General features: G+C 46.3%; 1 protein-coding gene across 2 annotated transcripts in view; it reads right to left on the reverse strand.

The window, feature by feature from the left end:
* Positions 1-24,093, reverse strand: part of TRPA1 (transient receptor potential cation channel subfamily A member 1) — a 104,846-nt gene that overhangs the window by 35,712 nt on the left and 45,041 nt on the right. For both annotated transcript variants that reach the window (XM_066578576.1, XM_066578575.1), the window contains exons 14-17: positions 24,078-24,093; positions 5,728-5,818; positions 1,908-1,967; positions 612-710 (exon numbers count right to left, since the gene is read on the reverse strand). The exon at positions 24,078-24,093 is cut by the window's right edge and continues 151 nt beyond it. In XM_066578576.1, the coding sequence (XP_066434673.1) occupies positions 612-710; positions 1,908-1,967; positions 5,728-5,818; positions 24,078-24,093 (266 nt within the window). The remainder of the gene's footprint in view (positions 1-611; positions 711-1,907; positions 1,968-5,727; positions 5,819-24,077) is intronic.

Here is a 24,093-nt window from a genome sequence, read left to right on the forward strand (position 1 = left end):
GGTTTTGGTTTGTTGACCTGATTCACAAGTTCTTTTATATTTAGAGATGAGCGAGTATACTCACTAAAGGCAATTGCTCGAGCGAGCATTGCCTTTAGCGAGTATCTCCCCCGCTCGAGACAGAAGGTTCGGGTGCCGGCGCGAGGGAGTGGTGAGTAACGGCAGTCAGCAGGAGGGAGCGGGGGGGAGAGAGATCTCCCCTCCGTTCCTCCCCGCTCTCCCCCGCAGCTCCGTGCCCGCTGCTGGCACCCGAACCTGCAGTCTCGAGCGAGGCAGATACTCGCTAAAGGCAATGCTCGCTCGAGAAATTGCCTTTAGCGAGTATACTCGCTCATCTATATTTATATTGTTTTTCTTTTTACCTTATATCATATTCAAGTTATACTATATATAGGTTTGTATAAATTTTTGGTTGTACACCACATCAATGATAAGCGAATGTCTGTCTACTTTCCTATTTTGTAAACATTTGAAAAACCTTTTCAATAGAAACTGAATGTTCAAAAAAACCAACAAAAACATGTATAACATGCAATGGCAGTACAAAGTAAATGAAGGACCCCATAAAATGACATCATGAGTTATACTTCACAGGAAGCTGAGTGTCTTACGTTTAAAGTGATAAGAGGCTCATAATAGCGTTCACCCTTAAAGCATTTGTCCTTCCTAAAGGAGTCAGGACATTGTAGGTAGCGGAAGTTGTACTCAATCTGGTGATCGGAAAAAAAAGAGTCAAATTAACATCTATTCATGAAAATTAATATCTACATTTCTACAACAAAGGTTCGCAGATTTCCATGTAATGATCAAAATCTTATTTTTTCGCTGAGATAATTCAGGAAATGTTGCACTTCACAATCATAGTAATTTTCTTTTCTAATTTCTCAGTTTTCCACAGTAATTAGGGAATCCATAGGAGCCCCAATTACAGGAAAAAGCATCCCCCTGTACTGACTATAGCTACTAGCAGAGCTGAACTGGGGTCTAAGACCTTGCAACTCTGCCATGACGGCTGCTGCCAGCAGTCACATGATCGCCAGGTCTATTCTCCACATAGCGCTCATTGAATGCTATCTAGCCTGCAAAAATGAAGGCAGAAAGAGTTGCAAACCACTTCTGTCTCCTCCTCTGGGTCCTTGGCTGTCTCTAACAGCTGGGCACCCGACCTGCTCCTGCTAGATTGCAAGCAGAGGAGCTTTAATGCCATGCTGTATTTTTTACTATTAACTGAGATTACCACCCAGGAACAAGCGCTGTATATAAATAGGTTAACCCCCTAACGCTATAGGATGTAGAGTTACGTCCTGCAGCATTGGGTTATGTATGAAGAGAGATCGTGTGGCGATCTCTCTTTATACAACGAGGGCGCCGGCTGTTTCTTACACCTGTCATCCACCCGCAAAAGCTCCGATAAGCCACGCCACTCAATGAAGCCATTAAACTTTTAAATCCCAACATCAATTCTGACAGCGTCATTTAAATCCCCCGGTCGATGTTCCAAGGTCCTGTACGGCTCCACCCGTAATGAGATCGTGGGGAGCTGTGCAGGTGTCATGGCAGCTGGGGGCCTTTTGAAAGACCCCAGGGTTGTCATAGTCGAATGCCTATCAGGCCATGCTCTTGGGGTGTCCCGTTTTGCAGCCATAAAAATCATGGCTACAGAAAGCGATGAAACAAAACAATTGATTTAAATGGTTTCATTTTCACTATCAGGATTCTTGCACATTAATACTACATGCAGAAAAGATAGGGCAGGACCTACCTTCCTGCTTTAAAAAAAATATTAAAAAAAAATGTGGTTCATGCGCTAATATGCTCTATAGTGGTGAGTGTATTAGTGCATGTACCCATCAATTTTTGCCCTAACTTTTATATAGCTAAAATAATGTGCACGGTTGATAACTCACAAAATAATCCCAGTTCTTCTTGTCCCCTTGTGATTCAACCATACATCTGTCCAGTAGAGTCTAAAAGACAAAGAGAAAGCACAGAATGATTTAGGGTGAGTTCATATTGTCCCAGTGTATTGTGTATTGTCCCAGAGTTGGACACTACATAAGTAATTGGGTCACTTTCTAAATGTATGTGTATGACTTTAAGATGTTCATATCTTGCTTGTTTTTGACTCATCTTTGGTTTGGCAATTCGCTCTGTACCCTATTGGTTAGTTGGCTAGCAAGGAGATAGCTGTCCTGTAGTTGGAGGCTAAGCACTCCAAATGGGTTGGTTTAGAGAAATAAGTTAAAAGAGAGGGGAGTGGCAGGAGTAGGGGAGTTGAAGTTGGATTGTTGAAGAAGTGAAAAAAGCCAGTGTGGTGAGAAGGAAGAGGTGTGAGTACCCAAAAAAAGTGATTATATCAGAGATAGATAAAGCAAGGAAAAGAAGGCTCAGGTTATATAACAGTAAAATAAAGCAAGATATAGAAAGAAGAATTGTATTAAGATAAGAAAGATATAAATAAAGGATATATATATACAAAAGATTACAGAAGGAAGCATAGAGAAAGATGAGCTGTTAAACAAAAAATGCAATGTAAAAGAAATAACTTGGACAACAGAAGTGAAAGAGAGAAAGAAACTTATATATAAAGCATCAGTGAAGGAGAGAAAAAGAAGGGCAAAGCACAGTGTATAGACGAGTTTCCCCACACTTTCAATTGTTATTGAGCTCAAATATACAGATATGGTTCCTGTACTTGCCAACAGCTATCTACCTCAGAGTAAATCCATGCTGTTGAAGATATATTGATGCAAATAAATTGTTTTACTGTTTAATGATAATCATGACTCCTGGAGTTCCCTTCTCACCATCACCACACCTGCACTGAGGTATACCACACTGCACTCTAGCAGGAAGGCTCTTTTCCCATTCTATTTTATTTTTCCCTTTGTTTTATTTTGTCTGGAATGGATTTCGATTCGTATGCAGACTAGCGTCACGAACCTGAGAACATCAAGACCATCATACCCTGTCGACCTCCCGGGTAGCCCAACGCCACACCGGAGACTTTAATTTAACTTAACTGTCTGCCGACGTCCGTGTGAGGGTAACAGCGGAGCCACCGCCGTCATTACATCAATCACCTCACATTCTGACACGCTACAAGAGCTAATCTGCTGATTATGCTGAAAATCCATAGAAAATCCACATTATATGAGGGTTTTGCACTCAAGTTTTCTACCCATTTTCCCACAGATTTCATCCTTTGCAAATCTGCAATATGCCTTGAGTTCTGTGCTGTAATTTGTCACAGATTTTAGGTGCAGAATCTACAAAATCCAGACATATACCACTTTGAAATGTATCTCAGCTACCTGTTTTACCTGTGTAGTCCTGTTTCACTCTCGATTTACTGCTGGTGAACAGTATTCTATGCTTTACTTGCCTTTTCTGTAGTCAGGTTTGGTAGATTATTATATTTTTTATTTGGATTTTTGTTGCAAATATGTTTCATGCAGATTTTGCTGAGGTTGTTTCTCTGGATGTGTTGTAAGGGCACACATGAATGTGGTAGACATGTGTTTAATGTTGTGCTGCAAGCAAATGCATGTACAGGAATGCCATGTACAGTCTAAATAATACCAGAATGTTATCTATGTTTTGGCAGTGTTTCTTTAAAATAATCCTCTGGCCCTGAAGAAACAAAGATGGCTGCACTGCTTCTCTGACTACCTGATGCACACTGTGCAATACTATGCATCAGTAGTCTAAGACTCTGCATACAACTCTGAGTGGACAATGCTACTTACATGAGCAGCACTGGCCAATGAAAACAGGTATAGTGTCCTAGACTAATGATGCATACTAATGAACAGCATGCATCAGGTAGTCAGAGAAGTGGTGTGACCATTTTATATTGTCCAGGGCTGGAGGGTTGCTTTAAGATGATGATTGAGCAACGTCCGACGCAACATTGGACACAGTATGGTCTAAGTGACTAAAGAAAGTGGTATGTCCTAGTGATGTATAGAGTCTGCTTCCCATGTTGTTGTTGACCAGTCAATAGAGAGTATGGAGTAGCTATCTGCATGGTGGGCTGAATGACAAGCTGTAATACTAAGGCAAAGGGGTGATATCCAGTCAGAATGCCAACAGTGTGGGAGAAAGGTATCCAGTACCTAGCTGGAAGAGTGTCAAGAGGGACACATGCAGTGTATACCCGAATGCTGAGAGACAATCCTAAAGTGCAGCTTAGTCAACTGTCTTCGACCCAAGTGAGCCTGATGCTCCATCTGCCAACTCAAGTGACTGTGAGTCTGCAATATTTTCTACTTTGATCTCTGCAAGTAAAAGACACTTTGCTTTGCCTCAGAAAGTTGGCCTTGACTCTCTTATTTCTCTGTTTGCGCATCTAGACTCTGACGAGTCCCGTTCTCCAGCTGTCCCTAATTTCCAAACAAACCCTGTGGTTGCCTCTTCTGCATCTGGGATCCTATGGTGCTATGGATCCACAGCAAGTATCAAGAAGAAATCTGTGCTATATAGAACATGCTGTGGATTTGATAATGAGCATGCTATCACATTGTGAGTTGATCATTGAAAACCCCATAGACTGGCATTGTAATATACTTTATTGTGGACTTCATGACAAGTCTAGCATGTTTGCGCATTGACTTGGACTTCTGTGCGCCAAGATTTCTCCTGTAGCAGCACCATATCTCAGATGTCACACAGCAGGAAGAGAACAACCATTTCTGGGCAATTTCAGGCAAACGTGGTTTTCTCCTGTCATGCGGCCATGATAATCTCGGCCGCATAATGGGACAAAACGAAACCACTGATTTCAATAGGACTTCAGTGGTTTCGTTTTCATTATCTCTTTTCTCTGCTGTTAATTGTGCAGCTGGGAAAATATAGGACCTGCCCTATCTTTCCCATGGCACCCATCTTCCCATGACTTTTTTTTAAACTCCTGCGCTCTGGAATGGAGTTTGAAAAGCCAGCGAAAGGGAAGAAAATGCCCTCGCTCAGGCGCAACTACGCTCTGTGCCGGCGATCGTAGTGGCGCCTCTGCTTGTCTGATTCCACCCTTAACAGCGAGGAGAAAGGATGAATTGAGGATATCACAGTCTAGTTTGGTGAGAGGGTGGGAGGAGATGCTACTGTCTACTATTTGCCACAACGCAGCTTGCTGTGATGAGACACAGCAAGACAGAGAGGAGTTGTTAAAGCAAGTATGACTGAAAAGCAATGTTTGCTAGGCTCTAATTTTCATTTTCTGAAGAACTGTCCTGAAAAAGTAGAGATCAGAGCAACATGAAAAAAAACGAATATACTAAAGGTCCTGGTGCTCTAGAACCTATCCAAAATGCAATGTAGTCAACACTTAGAGAGGTTTGCCACTGAAATACTACTGATAACCTATCACCAGGATAGGTGATCAATAGTTGATTGGCCAGGGTCCGCCACTCGGGACACTGACCGATCAGCTGTGCGGGCGCATGTGATGAGCGCCGCTTGTAACAGCAGGCTCCTACTGATTTAAATAAGAGCTGCGGCTGCAATTACAAGCGCCGGTCACTACACAGAGGTCAGCACGGAGACTTCCACTCCAACCTATGTGTTATTGCGACGACAGCAGGTCGAGGTACTCAGTGGCGGACCCTGGCCGATCAATTATTGATGACCTTTCCTTTTGATAGATCATCTATAGTATTTCAGTGGAAAACCCCTTTAATACCAACACCCTTAAGAGATTTTTATTTGCCATACTAGAAAAATCCTCACCTTAAAGCCTTCTGGGAGATGATTAACCATTTCCAGAATGGGACACGTATAATTACCATTTTCTGAAAATGCGACAAGCGTATCTTCCCACCTATAATAAATCAACAATAAAGTATAATAATATGTCCTCAAACAGAGTGATAAGTATTGATAAGGAGTCAGATATGTAAATGCGTCAATGCATTCCAGACTCCAGTAAAAGATGTCTATATATGTACAGTTGCAATCAAAATTACTCAACTTGCAAATTAGGTTCATTTCTAGAGATGAGCGAACGTGTTCGTCCGAACTTGATATCCGTGCGGATAATAAGGTGTTTGGGATGTTCGTTATTCGTAACGAACACCATGCGGTGTTCGGGTTACTTTCACTTCCTTCCCTGAGACGTTTGCGCGCTTTTCTGGCCAATTGAAAGACAGGGAAGGCATTACAACTTCCCCCTGCAACGTTTAAGCCCTATACCACCCCCCTGCTGTGAGTGGCTGGCGAGATCAGGTGTCCGCCTAATATAAAAGTCGGCCCCTCCCGTGGCTCGCCTCAGATGCCTTGTGAGTTAGATGAGGGACAGTGCTGTTTGTACCGGAGCTGCTGTAGGGAAAGAATTGGTAGTTAGTGTAGGCTTCAAGACCCCCAAAGGTCCTTATTAGGGCCACTGATAGCTGTGTGTTGGCTGCTGTTAGCAGTGGCAATTTTTTTTTCTTCTCAAAATCGCCTCTGCAGACCGTTGCACCTGGCATTAGGGACAGAAGTGTTGCATAGGCAGGGAGAGTGTTAGGAGTGAGTGTAGCCTTCAAGAACCTCAACGGTCCTTTCTAGGGCCATATTTAACCGTGTGCAGTACTGTCCAGGCTGCTGTTAGCTGTGCTGCATATTTTTTTTCTTCTCAAAATCGCCTCTGCAGAGCATTGCACCCTCCATTGATACTGCAGGGAAAGAATTGTGTAGGCAGGGCCACAACACAGTTATTATTCATTGAATATACGCAGTGCGGCCTTTTGCTTGTAAAACAACTGAAAAAAATTGTATTTGTCCTGCCTCTGTCCGTCCTAAGGGCTGTGGACACGTGTGAGCTGCGTGTGCAACGTTTAAAAATCAGACGCACCCAGCTAGGTTTTACTGCTGGCTTCGCCATTTGCTTTCCTTAATTTGGAAAAAAAATACCTGCTCTGCCAGAGTTATAATAACTCTGCTACCCTCAAGTTCTGTGACACATTAGCAGGGCCACAGCACAGTTATTAAACTTCTCATGTTCATTGAATATACGCAGTGCTGCCTTTTGGTGGAAAAAAACTGAAAACAAATCTATTTGTCCAGCCTCTGTCCGTCCTAAGGGCTGTGGACACGTGTCGGCTGCGTGTGCAACGTTTAAAAATCAGACGCACCCAGCTACGTTTTACTGCTGGCTTCGCCATTTGCTTTCCTTAATTGGGAAAAAAATACCTGCTCTGCCAGAGTTATAATAACTCTGCTACCCTCACGTTCTGTGACACATTAGCAGGGACACAGCACAGTTGTTAAACTTAGATTATACATTCACTAGAGGCAGTGGGGCCTTTCGTTTTCCAAAAAGGGAAAAAATTATATTTGGCCTGCAGTCTTGCGCCAATTTATTTCCTGCCTGTGAAATCAAATCACTGGTAATACAGCATGCTGAGGGGTAGGGGTAGGCCTAGAGGACGTGGACGCGGCCGAGGACGCGGACGCCCAAGTCAGGGTGTGGGCACAGGCCGAGCTCCTAATCCAGGTGTGTCGCAGCCGACTGCTGCGCGATTAGGAGAGAGGCACGTTTCTGGCGTCCCCACATTCATCGCCCAATTAATGGGTCCACGCGGGAGACGGTTATTAGAAAATGAGCAGTGTGAGCAGGTCCTGTCCTGGATGGCAGAAAGTGCTTCGAGCAACCTATCGTCAACACGCAGTTCTGCGCCGTCCACTGCTGCAAATCCGAATCCTCTGTCTGCTGCTCCTCCTTCCTCCCAGCCTCCTCACTCCACTACAATGACACCTGCTCAGGAGCGGGAACACTCCCAGGAACTGTTCTCGGGCCCCTGCTTAGATTGGGCAGCAGCGGTTCCTCTCCCACCAGAGGAGTTTATCGTCACTGATGCCCAACCATTCGAAAGTTCCCGGGGTCCGGGGGAAGAGGCTGGGGACTTCCGCCAACTGTCTCAACAACTTTCTGTGGGTGAGGAGGACGATGACGATCAGACACAGTTGTCTTGCAGTGAGGTAGTAGTAAGGGCAGTAAGTCCGAGGGAGCAGCGCACAGAGGATTCGGAGGAAGAGCAGCAGGATGATGAGGTGACTGACCCCACCTGGTGTGCAACGCTTACTCAGGAGGACAGGTCTTCAGAGGGGGAGTCAAGGGCATCAGCAGGGCAGGTTGCAAGAGGCAGTGCGGTGGCCAGGGGTAGAGGCAGGGCCAGACCGAATAATCCACCAAGTGTTTCCCAAAGCGCCCCCTCGCGCCATGCCACCCTGCAGAGGCCGAGGTGCTCTAAGGTCTGGCAGTTTTTCACAGAGACGCCTGACGACCGACGAACAGTGGTGTGCAACCTTTGTCGCGCAAAGCTCAGCCGGGGAGCCAACACCAACAGCCTCACCACCACCACCATGCGCAGACATATGATGGCCAAGCACCCCACAAGGTGGGACGAAGGCCGTTCACCGCCTCCGGTTTGCACCCCTGCCTCTCCCCCTGTGCCCCAACCTGCCACTGAGATGCAACCCCCCTCTCAGGACACAGGCACTACCGCCTCATGGCCTGCACCCACACCCTCATCTCCGCTGTCCTCGGCCCCATCCAGCAGTGTAGTTCAGCGCACCGTCCAGCCGTCGCTTGCGCAAGTGTTCAAGCGCAAGCGCAAGTACGCCGCCACGCACCCGCACGCTCAAACGTTAACCGTCCGCATAGCAAAATTCATCAGCCTTGAGATGCTGCCGTATATGGTTGTGGAAACTGAGTCCTTCAAGAGTATCATGGAGGCGGCGGCCCCGCGCTACTCAGTTCCCAGTCGCCACTACTTTTCCCGATGTGCCGTCCCAGCCCTGCACGACCACGTCTCCCGCAACATTGTACGCGCCCTCACCAACGCGGTTACTGCCACGGTCCACTTAACTACGGACATGTGGACAAGCACAGGCGGGCAGGGCCACTACATCTCCCTGACGGCACATTGGGTGAATTTAGTGGAGGCTGGGACAGAGTCAGAGCCTGGGACCGCTCACGTCCTACCCACCCCCAGAATTGCGGGCCCCAGCTCGGTGGTGGTATCTGCGGAGGTGTATGCTTCCTCCACTAAAGCACCCTCCTCCTCCTCCTCTGTCTCGCAATCAAGATGTGTTAGCAGCAGCATGTCGCCAGCAGTCGGTGTCGCGCGGTGTGGCAGCACAGCAGTGGGCAACCGTCAGCAGGCCGTGCTGAAACTACTCAGCTTAGGCGATAAGAGGCACACGGCCCACGAACTGCTGCAGGGTCTGACACAGCAGACCGACCGCTGGCTTGCGCCGCTGAGCCTCCAACCGGGCATGGTCGTGTGTGACAACGGCCGTAACCTGGTGGCGGCTCTGCAGCTCGGCAGCCTCACGCACGTGCCATGCCTGGCCCACGTCTTTAATTTGGTGGTTCAGCGCTTTCTGAAAAGCTACCCACGCTTGTCAGACCTGCTCGTAAAGGCGCGCCGGCTCTGCGCACATTTCCGCAAGTCCCACACGGACGCTACCACCCTGCGCACCCTGCAACATCACTTTAAGCTGCCAGTGCACCGACTGCTGTGCGACGTGCCCACACGGTGGAACTCTACGCTCCACATGTTGGCCAGGCTCTATGAACAGCGTAGAGCTATAGTCGAATACCAACTCCAACATGGGCGGCGCAGTGGGAGTCAGCCTCCTCAATTCCTTTCAGAAGAGTGGGCCTGGTTGGCAGACATCTGCCATGTCCTTGGTAATTTTGAGGAGTCTACCCAGGTGGTGAGCGGCGATGCTACAATCATTAGCGTCACCATTCCTCTGCTATGCATCTTGAGAAATTCCCTGCAAACCATAAAGGCAGCTGCTTTGCGCTCGGAAACGGGGGCGGTGGAAGACAGTATGCCGCTGGATAGTCAGGGCACCCTCCTGTCTATTTCTCAGCGCGTACAGGAGGAGGAGGAGGAGCATGAGGAGGATGAGGAGGAGGAGGGGGAAGAGACAGCTTGGCCCGCTGCTGACGGTACACCGGCTGATTGCCTGTCATCCTTTCAGCGTGTATGGCCTGAGGAGGAGGAGGAGGAGGATCCTAAAAGTGATCTTCCTAGTGAAGACAGCCATGTGTTGCGTACTGGTACCCTGGCACACATGGCTGACTTCATGTTAGGATGCCTTTCTCGTGACCCTCGCGTTGCACGCATTCTGGCCACAACGGATTACTGGGTGTACACACTGCTCGACCCACGCTATAAGGAGAACCTGCCCGCTCTCATTCCCGAAGAGGAAAGGGGTTCGAGAGTGTTGCTATACCACAGGACCCTTGTGGACAAGCTGATGGTAAAATTCCCAGCCGACAGCGCTAGTGGCAGAAGGCGCAGTACCGAGGGCAAGGTAGCAGGGGAGGTGCGGAGATCGAGCAGCATGTACATCCCAGGCAGTGCAACAGTCTTTAAGGGCCTGGACAGCTTTATGGCTCCCCACCAAGACTGTGTCACCGCTCCCCAGTCAAGGCTGAGTCGGCGGGAGCACTGTAAAAGGATGGTGAGGGAGTACGTAGCCGATCGCACGACCGTCCTCCGTGACGCCTCTGCCACCTACAACTACTGGGTGTCGAAGCTGGACACATGGCCTGAACTAGCGCTGTATGCCCTGGAGGTGCTTGCTTGTCCTGCGGCTAGCGTCTTGTCGGAGAGGGTGTTTAGTGCGGCTGGGGGAATCATCACAGATAAGCGTACCCGCCTGTCAACCGACAGTGCCGACAGGCTAACACTCATCAAGATGAACAAAGCCTGGATTTCCCCAGACTTCTCTTCTCCACCAGCGGACAGCAGCGATACGTAAGCAATACGTAGGCTGCACCCGCGGATGGAAGCTACGTTCTCTCTCACCATCCAAAACGGGGACATTTCTGCTTCATCAATCTGTGTCTAATATTCCTCCTCCTCCTCCTCCTGCTACTCCTCCTTAAACCTCACGTAATCACGCTGAACGGGCAATTTTTCTTAGGGCCACAAGGCTCACTCAAATAATTTTTCTAAACAATTTTTAAAAGTTTCAATGCGCTTAAAAGCGTTGGAACTGTAACTTGAACCAATTTTTCGTTACACTGGGCTGCCTCCAGGCCTAGTTACCACTTAAGCCACATTAACCAAAGCGATTAATGGGTTTCACCTGCCCTCTTGGCTGGCCATGGCCAATTTTTGGGATGTACATTAGTACTGTTGATACAGCAATTTTTGTGGGCCCTCGCCTACAGTGTAATCAAATAAATTTTTAGCCCACCTGCATTAAGCACGACATTACTACCTCAGCTGTGTTGGGCAATGCAATGGGATATTTCTATGTACCGCCGGTGGCTTCCTGGCACCCACCCATGCTGTGGGTCCACAGGGAGTGTAACCTACATGTGTCCACTTCTAAAGAACCCCAGTCAGACTGGGGCATGCAGTGTGGGCCGAAGCCCACCTGTATTACGCACGACATTACAACCTCAGCTGTGTTGGGCAATGCAATGGGATATTTTTGTGTACCGCCGGTGGGTTCCAGGGAGCCACCCATGCTGTAGGTGCACACGGAGTGTAACCTACATGTGTCCACTTGTAAAGAACCCCAGTCTGACTGGGGCATGCAGTGTGGGCCGAAGCCCACCTGTATTACGCACGACATTACTACCTCAGCTGTGTTGGGCAATGCAATGGGATATTTCTATGTACCGCCGGTGGCTTCCTGGCACCCACCCATGCTGTGGGTCCACAGGGAGTGTAACCTACATGTGTCCACTTCTAAAGAACCCCAGTCAGACTGGGGCATGCAGTGTGGGCCGAAGCCCACCTGTATTACGCACGACATTACAACCTCAGCTGTGTTGGGCAATGCAATGGGATATTTTTGTGTACCGCCGGTGGGTTCCAGGGAGCCACCCATGCTGTAGGTGCACACGGAGTGTAACCTACATGTGTCCACTTGTAAAGAACCCCAGTCTGACTGGGGCATGCAGTGTGGGCCGAAGCCCACCTGCATTAAGCACGACATTACTACCTCAGCTGTGTTGGGCAATGCAATGGGATATTTTTATGTACCGCCGGTGGCTTCCTGGCACCCACCCATGCTGTGGGTCCACAGGGAGTGTAACCTACATGTGTCCACTTCTAAAGAACCCCAGTCAGACTGGGGCATGCAGTGTGGGCCGAAGCCCACCTGTATTACGCACGACATTAGTACCTCAGCTGTGTTGGGCAATGCAATGGGATATTTTTGTGTACCGCCGGTGGGTTCCAGGGAGCCACCCATGCTGTAGGTGCACACGGAGTGTAACCTACATGTGTCCACTTGTAAAGAACCCCAGTCTGATTGGGGCATGCAGTGTGGGCCGAAGCCCACCTGTATTACGCACGACATTACTACCTCAGCTGTGTTGGGCAATGCAATGGGATATTTCTATGTACCGCCGGTGGCTTCCTGGCACCCACCCATGCTGTGGGTCCACAGGGAATGTAACCTACATGTGTCCACTTCTAAAGAACCCCAGTCAGACTGGGGCATGCAGTGTGGGCCGAAGCCCACCTGTATTACGCACGACATTACTACCTCAGCTGTGTTGGGCAATGCAATGGGATATTTTTGTGTACCGCCGGTGGGTTCCAGGGAGCCACCCATGCTGTCGGTCGACAGGGACTTCACAATAGGGAGTTGTACCTGCCTGTGTCTATGAATTAAAAAGCCCGGTCTAACTGGGGCATGCAGACACCTTGACAGAATGAATAGTGTGTGGCACATAGGTTCCCCATTGCTATGCCCACGTGTGCAGCTCCTGATGGCGGTGGCACAGGATTCTATTTCTCATTGCTTCTGTACAGCTGCCTAGCCGTGCCAACCCTCTGCAGTGTGTGCCTGCGGTCCCTCGTCATGGCAGACGCACTTCAAAATAGACATGACGGTGGTGTGGCATGAGGGCAGCTGAAGGCTGCGCAGGGACAGTTTGGTGTGCGCTGTGGGGGGGAGGGGGGGGCGGTTGGTCAGCATGTAACCCAGGAGAAGTGGCAGCGGAGTGTCATCCAAGCAGTGATTGTGCTTTGTTGTAGCTAGTGTGGTGCTTAGCAAAGGTATGCCATGCTAATGAGGGCTTTTCAGAAGTAAAAGTTTTTGGGAGGGGGGGGCCCCACTCTTGCCGCTATTGTGGCTTAATAGTGGGACCTGTGAACTTGAGATGCAGCCCAACACGTAGCCCCTCGCCTGCCCTATCCGTTGCTGTGTCGTTCCCATCACTTTCTTGAATTGCCCAGATTTTCACACATGAAAACCTTAGCGAGCATCGTCGAAATACAAAAATGTTCTGGTCGCCCATTGACTTCAATGGGGTTCGTTGTTCGAAACGAACCCTCGAACATCGCGGGAAGTTCGTTCCGAATAACGAACACCCGAACATTTTGGTGTTCGCTCATCTCTATTCATTTCCCAAATTTACATACTTTCATCAAAAAAAAGAAACACCCATTAAACAAGAACAATTTAAATAGCTCCACACAACTATGATAACAAGTGGTGTCTCCAAATTGAGCACAGAATGTCACTTTTATTGACTACTGTGATCTAAGAGATATTCATCCAGATGAATAGAATCCCTCATTAGAGCAAACATTTGCAAATCAGGTGTTGTCTCAAGGACACCTGATGTAACTAATCCAGAGCTTCATTATTTGTATCAGGTGTGCTTTAGATAAAACACATCCAATACGTTGACTGGCTAGAGCTTTGCTGACTGTGATGTTTGATTGTATGTTAGAAATATGGTCATGACAGTGGTCCAAAAAGTTAAGAGAGCAGATCATTGCCTTGGACAAACAAAGAAAAGGATACAAAAAATAGCAAAGATGCTGATCCTAGATATACATCTGGAAGCTGGCTACACTACCTGGATGTGGCAGAAAGAGGAAGCTATCACCGGCTGCTACCAGATTACTGAAGAGGCAGGTTGTCAAAAACCCTCAAGTGACTACAAAAGACTAGCAGCAAAATTTGGTGGCAGCGGCCACTCAGATTTAATTTTGCACAGTAAGATGCATGCAACTCGGGCATGAAGACCTTCAGCGCTTAGCATGCTCAAAACCCTATCTATAAGCCACAGAAGTTTGGGGATTCTGTCCTGTAGAGCGATGAAACAAAATTAGAACTTTTTTAACCTATGGATCAGCAGTATGTCTTTAAGAGGGGGAAAAAAGGAAGTATTATGCTGAAACGAACAACCCGCCTACAGTGATGCATGGTGGAAGCTCAGTGATGCTCTAGGCTGCTTCGCTTTTTTGGCACTGGAAACCTGCAGGACATCCTAGGAGAAAATGTCATGCCTTCTGTGAAGAAGTTGAAGCCTGGATGTCATGACCTTTCAAAATGTCATGCCTTCTGTGAAGAAGCTGAAGCATGGATGTCATTGGACCTTTCAAAAGGACAATAATCCCAAGCATACTTCCAAGCCCACCAAAGCTTGGTTTCAAAAGAAGTCCTGGAAAGTTTTAAAGTGGCCATCACAGTTGCCTGACTTGAACCTCACAGAAAATCTTTGGTGGGATTTGAAGAAGGCAATTGCAGCAGGAAACCGAAGAATATTAGTGAAATTGAGGTCAATGCGTCTTTAAGAGGGGGAAAAAAGGAAGTATTATGCTGAAACGAACAACCCGCCTACAGTGATGCATGGTGGAAGCTCAGTGATGCTCTAGGCTGCTTCGCTTTTTTGGCACTGGAAACCTGCAGGACATCCTAGGAGAAAATGTCATGCCTTCTGTGAAGAAGTTGAAGCCTGGATGTCATGACCTTTCAAAATGTCATGCCTTCTGTGAAGAAGCTGAAGCATGGATGTCATTGGACCTTTCAAAAGGACAATAATCCCAAGCATACTTCCAAGCCCACCAAAGCTTGGTTTCAAAAGAAGTCCTGGAAAGTTTTAAAGTGGCCATCACAGTTGCCTGACTTGAACCTCACAGAAAATCTTTGGTGGGATTTGAAGAAGGCAATTGCAGCAGGAAACCGAAGAATATTAGTGAAATTGAGGTCAATGCGTATGAGGAATGGGGTAAAATTCCTCAAAAATGCTGTCAGAAGCTGGTGTCTGGCTATATATCATGTCTGCAGCAGGGCACAGCAGAAAAAGGTGCTCTACTAAGGGCTCCTGCACACTTGCGTTTTTATTGGGTCTTTTTTTTACGCAATATCGCTGCGTTTTTTTAACACGATTGTCAATGGGACTTTCTTTTTTTTTTTTTTCCATTAAATTTTTTATTGAATTTCACAAACAGATATACAAATATTCATTAGTAATAGAACAATTTTTCCAGGAAAATTACAATGGTAGATCAGAAGCGTTCAAAATTTTTCAGTGTGAAATCATGTTTAGTCATTTAAGATACACATTGTAGAGTTTGTTAGGTAAGTCAGGATATAGGGGAGGGAATGATAGGTAAGGGGGGGGGGGAAGAAGAACAAAGGGATTATGGGATAGCGGGGATAGGAAAACATAGAAAATAACAGTTTTAGACATCCAGCTGAAATTTGTCATACCATTGCTTCCATACTGCCGTGTATTTTAGGTATGTGTTATTTCTAAGCGCAAGAACTTTCTCAAAGGTTCCATGTTCTGTTATAAGTTGGGTTAATTCGTCTATATGAGGGATTTCCGTGGTTCGCCATTTCCTAGTAATTACGATTTTTGCTCCCATCAGTATGTGGCTTATTAACTGTCTTTTTTCAGGTTTGATTTCTCCAAGGTCGAGAAGCAGAAGTGCTGTAGCAGGGAGTTTCGGGACACCAACATTCGAGGTTTTGTTAATTAGTGAATATACGTTAGACCAGTATGCGGTGATTAGGGGGCATGCCCAAAGTATGTGGATTAGGGATCCTTCTTGACCGCAGCCCCTCCAACATTCAGCCCCGGCGACCAATCTCCTTTTCTTTAGTTGGTCCGGAGTGAGATACCACCTTGTGAGAGTTTTTAAGTGGGTTTCTATTAAATTGGCACTTTTTGTTGCTTGCCTGGTTCTTTTAAAAGACTCTAACCAGCTTTCAAGAGGGAACTTTGTTTTTAGGTCTTTTTCCCAATTTAAAAGGTGGCATCTCTTACCCGACCGTAGGTTGCCAGTCATTTGGTCGTAGAGGAGTCTAGTTGAGCTCTTGTTTCCCTTTTGTAGTTTTGTTATATTTGAAAACATTATGTGTGAGATCCCTGTACTTTGAGGATGGGTGGATTTCAGTAAGGATCTTAATTGGAAATATCTATATATTTCTGTTGTTGGTAAGTTGAATTGCTGGACCAATAATGAAAAGGGTTTCAGCGATTTTTGCTCATAGAGGTCAGCTATTTGTTTTATCCCCACCTCTAACCAATTGCTTAGACTCAATCCCGGAATGAAATGTTCTAAGGTGTCTAATGGTATTGAGTTTTGGTTATGGGTTTTTGTATGTTCTATGCTTTGAGTAAGTTTAATCCACGCTTCCGCTGTCGCTGTGATTGTTGGTGAGGTGTTTGGGATCACAATTTTTGACCTTAGTTGTGGATGTTGAGTTGCCATAATATTTGCATAGATTAGCGACTTTAGGGCTTTAGAGTTAATAATTTCTCGTTCCAGGTTTACCCATCCTGTCGTTGTCGAGTGGGTTAGCCAGTCTCTTGACTGGTTAATTAGAATCGCTGTATAATAAGTCTCTAAGTTAGGAAGATCCACTCCTCCTTGGGTTTTGTGTAAGGACAAGATAGAGCGTGCCACTCTTGGTGGTTTACCATTCCACACATAGTCTGACATCTGGCTCTGGAATTTTTGTAATATTTTTTGAGGGATCGGAATAGGAAGTGTTCTGAAATAATAGAGGATTTTTGGAAGAATTATCATTTTATATAATGTAATCTTTCCCAGCCATGTAGAGTGATGTTTTTTAAAGTCGTTTAAGTCTTCCTGTATGGCTTTAAGGAGTGGGAAATAGTTAATTGAAGTGGTGACGGACAGAGGAAAGCATATTTGGATTCCAAGATAGGGAATACTTTGAGACTGCCACTGGAATGGGAATTCAGTTTTTATATCTCTTTTTAAGTCATTTGGAATGAGGACTCCCAGTATTTGTGACTTGGACACATTTAATTTATAATATGAAATTTTTGAGAATAAGGATAGACTAGAGTATACATGTCTAAGGGAGGATATAGGGTTAGTTATCATAATTAGCGTATCATCTGCAAATAAGCTGATTTTATGTTGTCTAGTTTTTGTAGGTATTCCCCGAATGTTAGTGTTCATTCTTATTGCTTCAGCTAAGGGTTCCATAGCTAAAATAAATATTAGGGGGGAAAGTGGGCAACCCTGACGGGTCCCATTAGTGATGGAAAAGGTGTCAGACAGTGTACCGTCTACCAAGATTTTAGCTGAGGGGCTGGAGTAGAGTGCCTTTATTGCGTTAATGATATTTCCCGTGAGTCCAAATTTTTCTAGAACAGCAAAAGTGTATTCCCAATGTAGGCGATCAAAAGCCTTTTCTGCATCTAAGGCAAGGAGTATGGCCGGGGTGTGGGAGGTTTCTAGTATAGAGAGAAGATCAATGACTCTTCTTGTGGCATCAGACGCTTGTCGTCCCTTAATAAAGCCCACTTGATCCGAGTGCACTATGGAGAGTAGGACTGTCTGTAATCTCTGGGCAATGATTTTTGAGTATATTTTGGTGTCACAGTTGAGCAACGAAATAGGGCGAAAATTAGTTACGGACGAGGGGTCTTTACCAGGCTTGGCTATTGTGACGATTGTAGCTTCAAGCATTTCTCTTGGAAATTTACTTTGTTGTATTGCTAAATTAAACATTTGGGTCAGGTGTGGAGCTAGAATGTCCTTAAAGGATTTATAATATTCGTTTGGATAGCCATCTGGGCCCGGGGATTTTTGAGGTTTTAGTGTTCTTATATTGTCAATAGTTTCTTGGGTTGTTATGGGTTTGCTTAGGTTTTTTAGTTGTGACTCTGAAATTTTTGGGAGATTTAACGTTTGCAGAAAAGACGCAATTTCTTTTTTGTTCGGCTGGGGGGTGGAGGTGTCTTCTTTTAGATTGTATAATTTTTCGTAGAATTTGCGAAAGCATTCCGCAATCTGTTTAGGATGTGATATTTTTAGTTTTTTGTTTTCTGGGTCCGATATGTACGGAATTTTTGTTTTTGTTCTAGTTTTTTTGACTAGGCTTGCCATTAGTTTGGAAGGTTTATTCAATGAGGAGTAGTAGGCTATTTTTGAATTTTTGATAGATTTGTCAAAATCATCTATAAGAAGGGAGCGTAACTTGTGTCTTAGTACAAATAGTTGTTTGTGTAGTTCCTCTGATTGAACCGTTTGCAGGTGGGTTTCGGTAGTTGTTATTTGGGTTAGAATGTCATTGAGTTGTTTTTCTTTGTCTCTTTTGTGTTTTGCGCTGATTTTAATGAGAAGTCCCCTAGTGTACGCTTTGTGAGCGTTCCATATTGTTGTTGGAGAAACTTCCGGAGTGACATTGAGTTGGAAATATTCCGTGAGGGCGTCTTTTATTGTTTCTGTATGTTTAGGGATCCCCATTAGGAAGGTGTTATATTTCCATGTGCGTGTCACATTCCCCCCCTCCCCCCATGTGAAAGTGGCTGAGATAGGTGCATGATCTGACCATGTGGACTTTTCAATCGAGGCGCTTGAGATTAAAGGTAGGGACCATCTATCCACCAATATCAGGTCTATTCTTGAAAATGTTCTATGTGGTGGGGAGTAAAAGGTATACTCTCTTGCTGATGCGTTTAGGCAACGGAAGCTATCATAGAGAGCTTCTTTTTGGATCCATGAGTTTAAGTTTGGACGGATTCTGCGGGTTTGAGAAGTTGTGTCTATGGAGTCGTCTGGGACGATATTAAAGTCCCCACAAATTATCATTTTCCCACTTCCATGCCTCCGCAATTTCTTGATAGTCTTATTCAAAAAACTTATCTGGGCCTTATTTGGTGCGTATATGTTCAGTAAGGAGAAGGGGAGAGAGTTTAAAGTTCCTGTTACCAGGAGGAATCTCCCCCTAGGGTCTTGTATAATTGAGTTGGTTTGTACGTTAATCGTATCTCTAAAAGCAATTAATACTCCTGCCTTTTTGTTTGGGGCGCAGGCTAGGAGGATCTTAGGGAATTTAGTATGGTGAATTTCTGGACATGCGGAAGCATCGAAATGTGTCTCCTGCACACAAAGAATGTCAGCTTTTTGGGTTAACGCCTCTCTCCATAGTGATGAGCGTTTAAATGGTGAGTTTAACCCATTCGCGTTTATAGAGAGAAGCTTAACCGACATTTTTTGAAGTAGAGTATGTCATGAAGCAGCATGGAAAGTAGCGATGTCTAAACATAACAAAGGGTAACATTTCAGCGTATAGTATGAAAAGGTATATCATCAAAACAGTTGACGAAGTGGGTGGAACTTCAAGTCCAGTTAAATTATGGACTTGTAAAGTGGGGGGTAAAGTTCACCTGAGTAAGCAGGAGTCAGAGGCAGGCTGTGATGAGAAGATTTTTTGAAGGTCGCGATGTATGTGGATTTTTCAACGGCCGTGTTCGGAGGTCATATAGGTTTTTTCTGGTCTTGGTCTTCTTGTTGGGCCCCTATGGTTTTCCTCCGGAGGTAGGATGGAAATTCCCCAGGATTTAATTTTTTCCGCGACTTCCTCTGGGTTAGAGAGAAGGTGAGTGGCTCCATCTTTGTGGATTAGGAGTTTCGGAGGAAAGCCCCATTTATAAGGAATTTTAGCTTGGCGAAGGGCGTTGGTGACTACTGAAAATTTTCTTCTTGTTTGTAAGGTCGTCTGTGAGAGATCCGTATATAGGCGAATTGCATTATATGGGGCCGGTAGCTGGTTTAATTTACGCGTAGCTTGCATCATGGCTTCTTTAATATGGAAGAAATGAAATCTAGCAATGATGTCTCTGGGCATAGAGTCGGGAACAAATTTTGGTTTTGGCAATCTGTGCGCCCTGTCTATGGTTAAATCCATGGCTGTAACATCTGGGAGGACTGTTTTAATCAGTTGTTGGATATAATTGGTGATTTCAGCCGTCTGAATCGCCTCTGGGATGCCTCTAAATTTGACGTTATTGCGCCGGTTTCTATCTTCTATATCTGCAAGCTTTATTTTGAGAGCATCAACCTCTTCTGACAGAGAGTAGTGTTCATCAATTAGATTATTGTGAGACTGAGTAATTTCGCTCATTTTGTTTTCAGTATGGGATATTCTTTCCTCCATCTCCTCCATAGAGGATTTTAGGGTGGAGCTTAATGAGTCAAAGTTCACTTGTAAGGAATCTTTTAGGGCCAATAACATCTCTTTCATAAATGCCTCTGTGGCTGGTTTATCTGAAGAGGGCATAGAAGTGATAAGGTCTTCCGTCTGGGGGCTTTGTGGGTCTTCTATCTGCTCTTCCGCTATTTTAGCTCGCTGTTTTAATGGGCTAGCGGTCGGGGAAATGTGTGTTTTCTTGTTTTGGGCTGTGTTAGCAGCCATTTTGTTGGAATGTGACTTGCTCTTCTGGGGAGCTTTCCCCTTAATGGCCGACATGGAGTTAGTGGCGTGGGGTAGGGGGTTGTTAAACGGGGCTGAAGTGTCACTCACCGCTATGTCTCCTCTCCGTTCTGCTGCGGTCCTTGGCTGGAGGCTGTCGGTTCTAGGAGGCTGCAAGCTGGAATCCTCTGTTTGAATTGCAGGCTGTGTCCCAGGATCAGGATCCGCTGTGTATGGGCTGCCACGCAGGGTGAAGAAGTCTTCTAGTCGTCTATGCAGGGGCTGAGAGGACTTACGGCGGCTCATCTGTTCTCTGCTGTTTTCAGAGCTAGGTTGCCGCACATCACCTCGTCTCTCTTCTCTATGAGTGGAAGCTGTCGGGGACCGCTGGTGTCAAAAGAAAGCGATCTACCGGCTGACTCTCAGCGTTTGGGAGATTACTTGCGATGGGGAAGCTGCTACATGTAGGAAACAGGCTCTCCGGGTCCGTGCAGGGGATGCTACTGCCGACAGCGGCTCCTCCACTCACCGTTAGTGCCAGCGGTGAAGGGACTTTCTCTGCCAGGAGGGAGCCCCTTCTTTCCTCTCCGTTATCAGTGTAAGCCGATGTAGACCGCCGGTTCTTTAGCAGTCTGTCGGCTGTCACTTTCCACTAGGGAGATTGCGTGCTGTATAGAAGCAGGGACCGCTACGAGGAGGCTGCTATGTGCAGAGAGCGGGCTCTCCGGGTGTCCGTGCAGGGGATGCCGCTGCTGACCGCGGCTCCTCCACTCACCGTTAGTGCCAGCGGTGCAGGGATTCTCCCTGCCGGGAAGGAGCCACCTCTTCCCTCTCTGTTGTCAGTGGAAGCCGATGGAGACCGCCGATTCTTTAGCGATCTGCCGGCTGTCACTTTCCACTAGGGAGATTGCTTGCTGTATAGGAGCAGGGACCGCTACGAGGAGGCTGCCACGTGTATAGAGCGGGCTCTCCGGGTGTCCGTGCAGGGGATGTTACTGCCAACAGCGGCTCCTCCGCTCACTGTTAATGTCAGCGGTGCGGGGTTTCTCTCTGTCGGGAGAGAGCCACTCCTTCCCTCTCCGTTACCAGCCGAAGCCGATGGGGACCGCCGGTACTTTAACAATCTGTCCCCCTCTACCATGGAGGTTACGTGCTGTGAAGGTGCAGGGGCCGCCACGAGGAGGTTGCCACGTGTAGAGAGAGCGGGCTCTCCGGGTGTCCGTGCCGTAGGTGGAAACGCCGACAACGGTTCCTCCGTTTACCGTTACTGTTGGCAGTTTAGGGTGACTTTCTGCCGGGTGAAAAAAAGACTTTTTCCTGCTTTAAAGTAGCTTTTAGAAGCCTCTGCACTCGGAGCACCTTAGTTATGCAGCCATCTTAGTGCTCGGTCAGGCCACGCCCCCTCGTCAATGGGACTTTCTAATGTCAAAAACGCATCGCAAGTTTGTACTTTGCAATTTTTGTGTGATGCCTTTTTAACATTAGAAAGTCCCATTGACAATCGTGTTAAAAAAAGTAACGATATTGCGTGAAAAAAACACTGCAATATTGTGTGAAAAAAAGCTGCAATATTGTGTGAAAAAAATGCGTAAGGAAATTGCAAGGCCTAATTCTAAGACTTCAGTAGTCATTAAAAAGTGGAATTTTGTGTTGAATTTGGGAATTGTTAGATTACCGTATATACCGGCGTATAAGACGACTTTTGAACCCCGAAAAATCTGCTCTGCAGTCGGGGGTCGTCTTATGCGCCGGTAATACAAAAAAAAAAAAGTGTAAAAAAAAAAAATTTTATTACTCACCTCCCACGGCGTCCTGTCGCGCTCCGGCAGGATGTCGCTCGCTCCGGCAGGCTGTCGCTCGCTCCTCGTCCCCGCCGCAGCATAGCTTTCTGAATGCGGGGCTTCAAATCCCCGCTTCCAGAAAGCTAATACACACGCCGGCAGCCATGACAGCATTGAATGGCTGTGATTGGCTAAAGCACACGTGGCTTCAGCCAATCACACTATTCAATGACATCATTGAATGGCTGTGATTGGCTGAAGGCGCACGTGTTAGCAATCACACCCATTCAATGATGTCATTGAATAGTGTGATTGGCTGAAGCCACGTGTGCTTTAGCCAATCACAGCCATTCAATGATGTCATGGCTGCCGGCGTGTGTATTAGCTTTCTGGAAGCGGGGATTTCAAGCCCCACATTCAGAAAGCTATGCTGCGGCGGGGACGAGGAGCGAGCGACAGCCTGCCGGAGCGAGCGACATCCTGCCGGAGCGCGACAGGACGCCAGGGGAGGTGAGTAATAAATTTTTTTTTTTTTCTCCACTGAATACCGGCGTATAAGGTGACAGTTGGGGGGTCGTCTTATACGCCCCGTCGCCTTATACGCCGGTATATACGGTAGTTGTGTTGAGCTATTTAAATTGTTCTTTTGTTTTTTTTAAGAGCTGAAAGTTTTTTAAACTTAAATTTGTAATGGGGGTTAAATAATAGAGATGAGCAAGTATACTCGCTAAAGACAATTACTCGAGCGAGCATTGCTTTTAGCAAGTACCTGCCCACTCGAGACTGAAATTTCGGGTGCTGGTGGCGGGCAGGGAGCTGCGGGGAAGAACGGGGAGGAACAGAGGGGAGATCTCTCTCTCCCTCTCCCCCCCCCCCCCCGCTCCCTCCTGCTGACTGCCGCTACTCACCGCTCCCCCGCGCTGGCACCCGAACCTTCTGTCTTGAGCGGCAGGTACTCGCTAAAGGCAATGCTAGCTCGAGCAATTGCCTGTAGTGAGTATACTCGCTCATCTCTATTAAATAATTTTGACTACAATTGTACATTTCCACAATTAACTACAGGGACTTGTATTCAAAGGCAACTAAACAATAAACTTTCCCAGAAAAAAACAATCCAAATACAAAAAAAAAAAAAAGGAATTGTAAACGCCCATTTAGACACAACGATTATTGTTCAAAATTCACTCAAAAGTTATCTTTTGAGCGATGATCTTTGTGTGCAAATGTGCCCATCTTTCACTTTTCTGCCGAACGCTGAATTTTAGTTCTGCATGAAATCCATCGTTTGGCAGAACAGCTGATAAGCAGGGCCGCACGCTGTGTTCTGCCCAGGGAGCGCTGATTATAGCTGATTACATTGTCTCAGTTGTAATCAGCATGGTAGAACAAAAGGAATATATTTAGGGAACAGTGAGTGGTCTGTTCCCTGAATACAACTCCTGGCGGCTCACACACTACTAATTGGTACTAATAGGCATTAGTACCAAGTAGTAGTTCATGCAAAATGAACGCTCAAATGCCATTTTTTGAGCGATCATCTTTGTGGTGTAAATGCTTGTTAACATATTAGAAAAACATGGCTGTTTTTCTTGCAGAATCAGCACCACCCTTGTCCAATGGTTGCATCTGGTATTGCAGCTTAGCTCCTTTCAGTGGAGTAACGCCAAATTCCAACACCAGACACCACCTATGGAACAGAGTAATGCTGTTTCTGGAAGAAAGTAGTTATGTTTTTCGAATCTCATACAACCCTTTAAAAATATGGCTTGGCTGTTTTCAGAACTCCCATAGACTTGAATAGAGAAAACCGCATATATGTGATTTCTCTTAACTTACAGATAAAACTGAGTCATGTTTTACCTTTTACTGTGAATCG

This window comes from Eleutherodactylus coqui, chromosome 9 (genome assembly GCF_035609145.1).
Source record: "Eleutherodactylus coqui strain aEleCoq1 chromosome 9, aEleCoq1.hap1, whole genome shotgun sequence".
Classification (NCBI taxonomy): domain Eukaryota; kingdom Metazoa; phylum Chordata; class Amphibia; order Anura; family Eleutherodactylidae; genus Eleutherodactylus; species Eleutherodactylus coqui.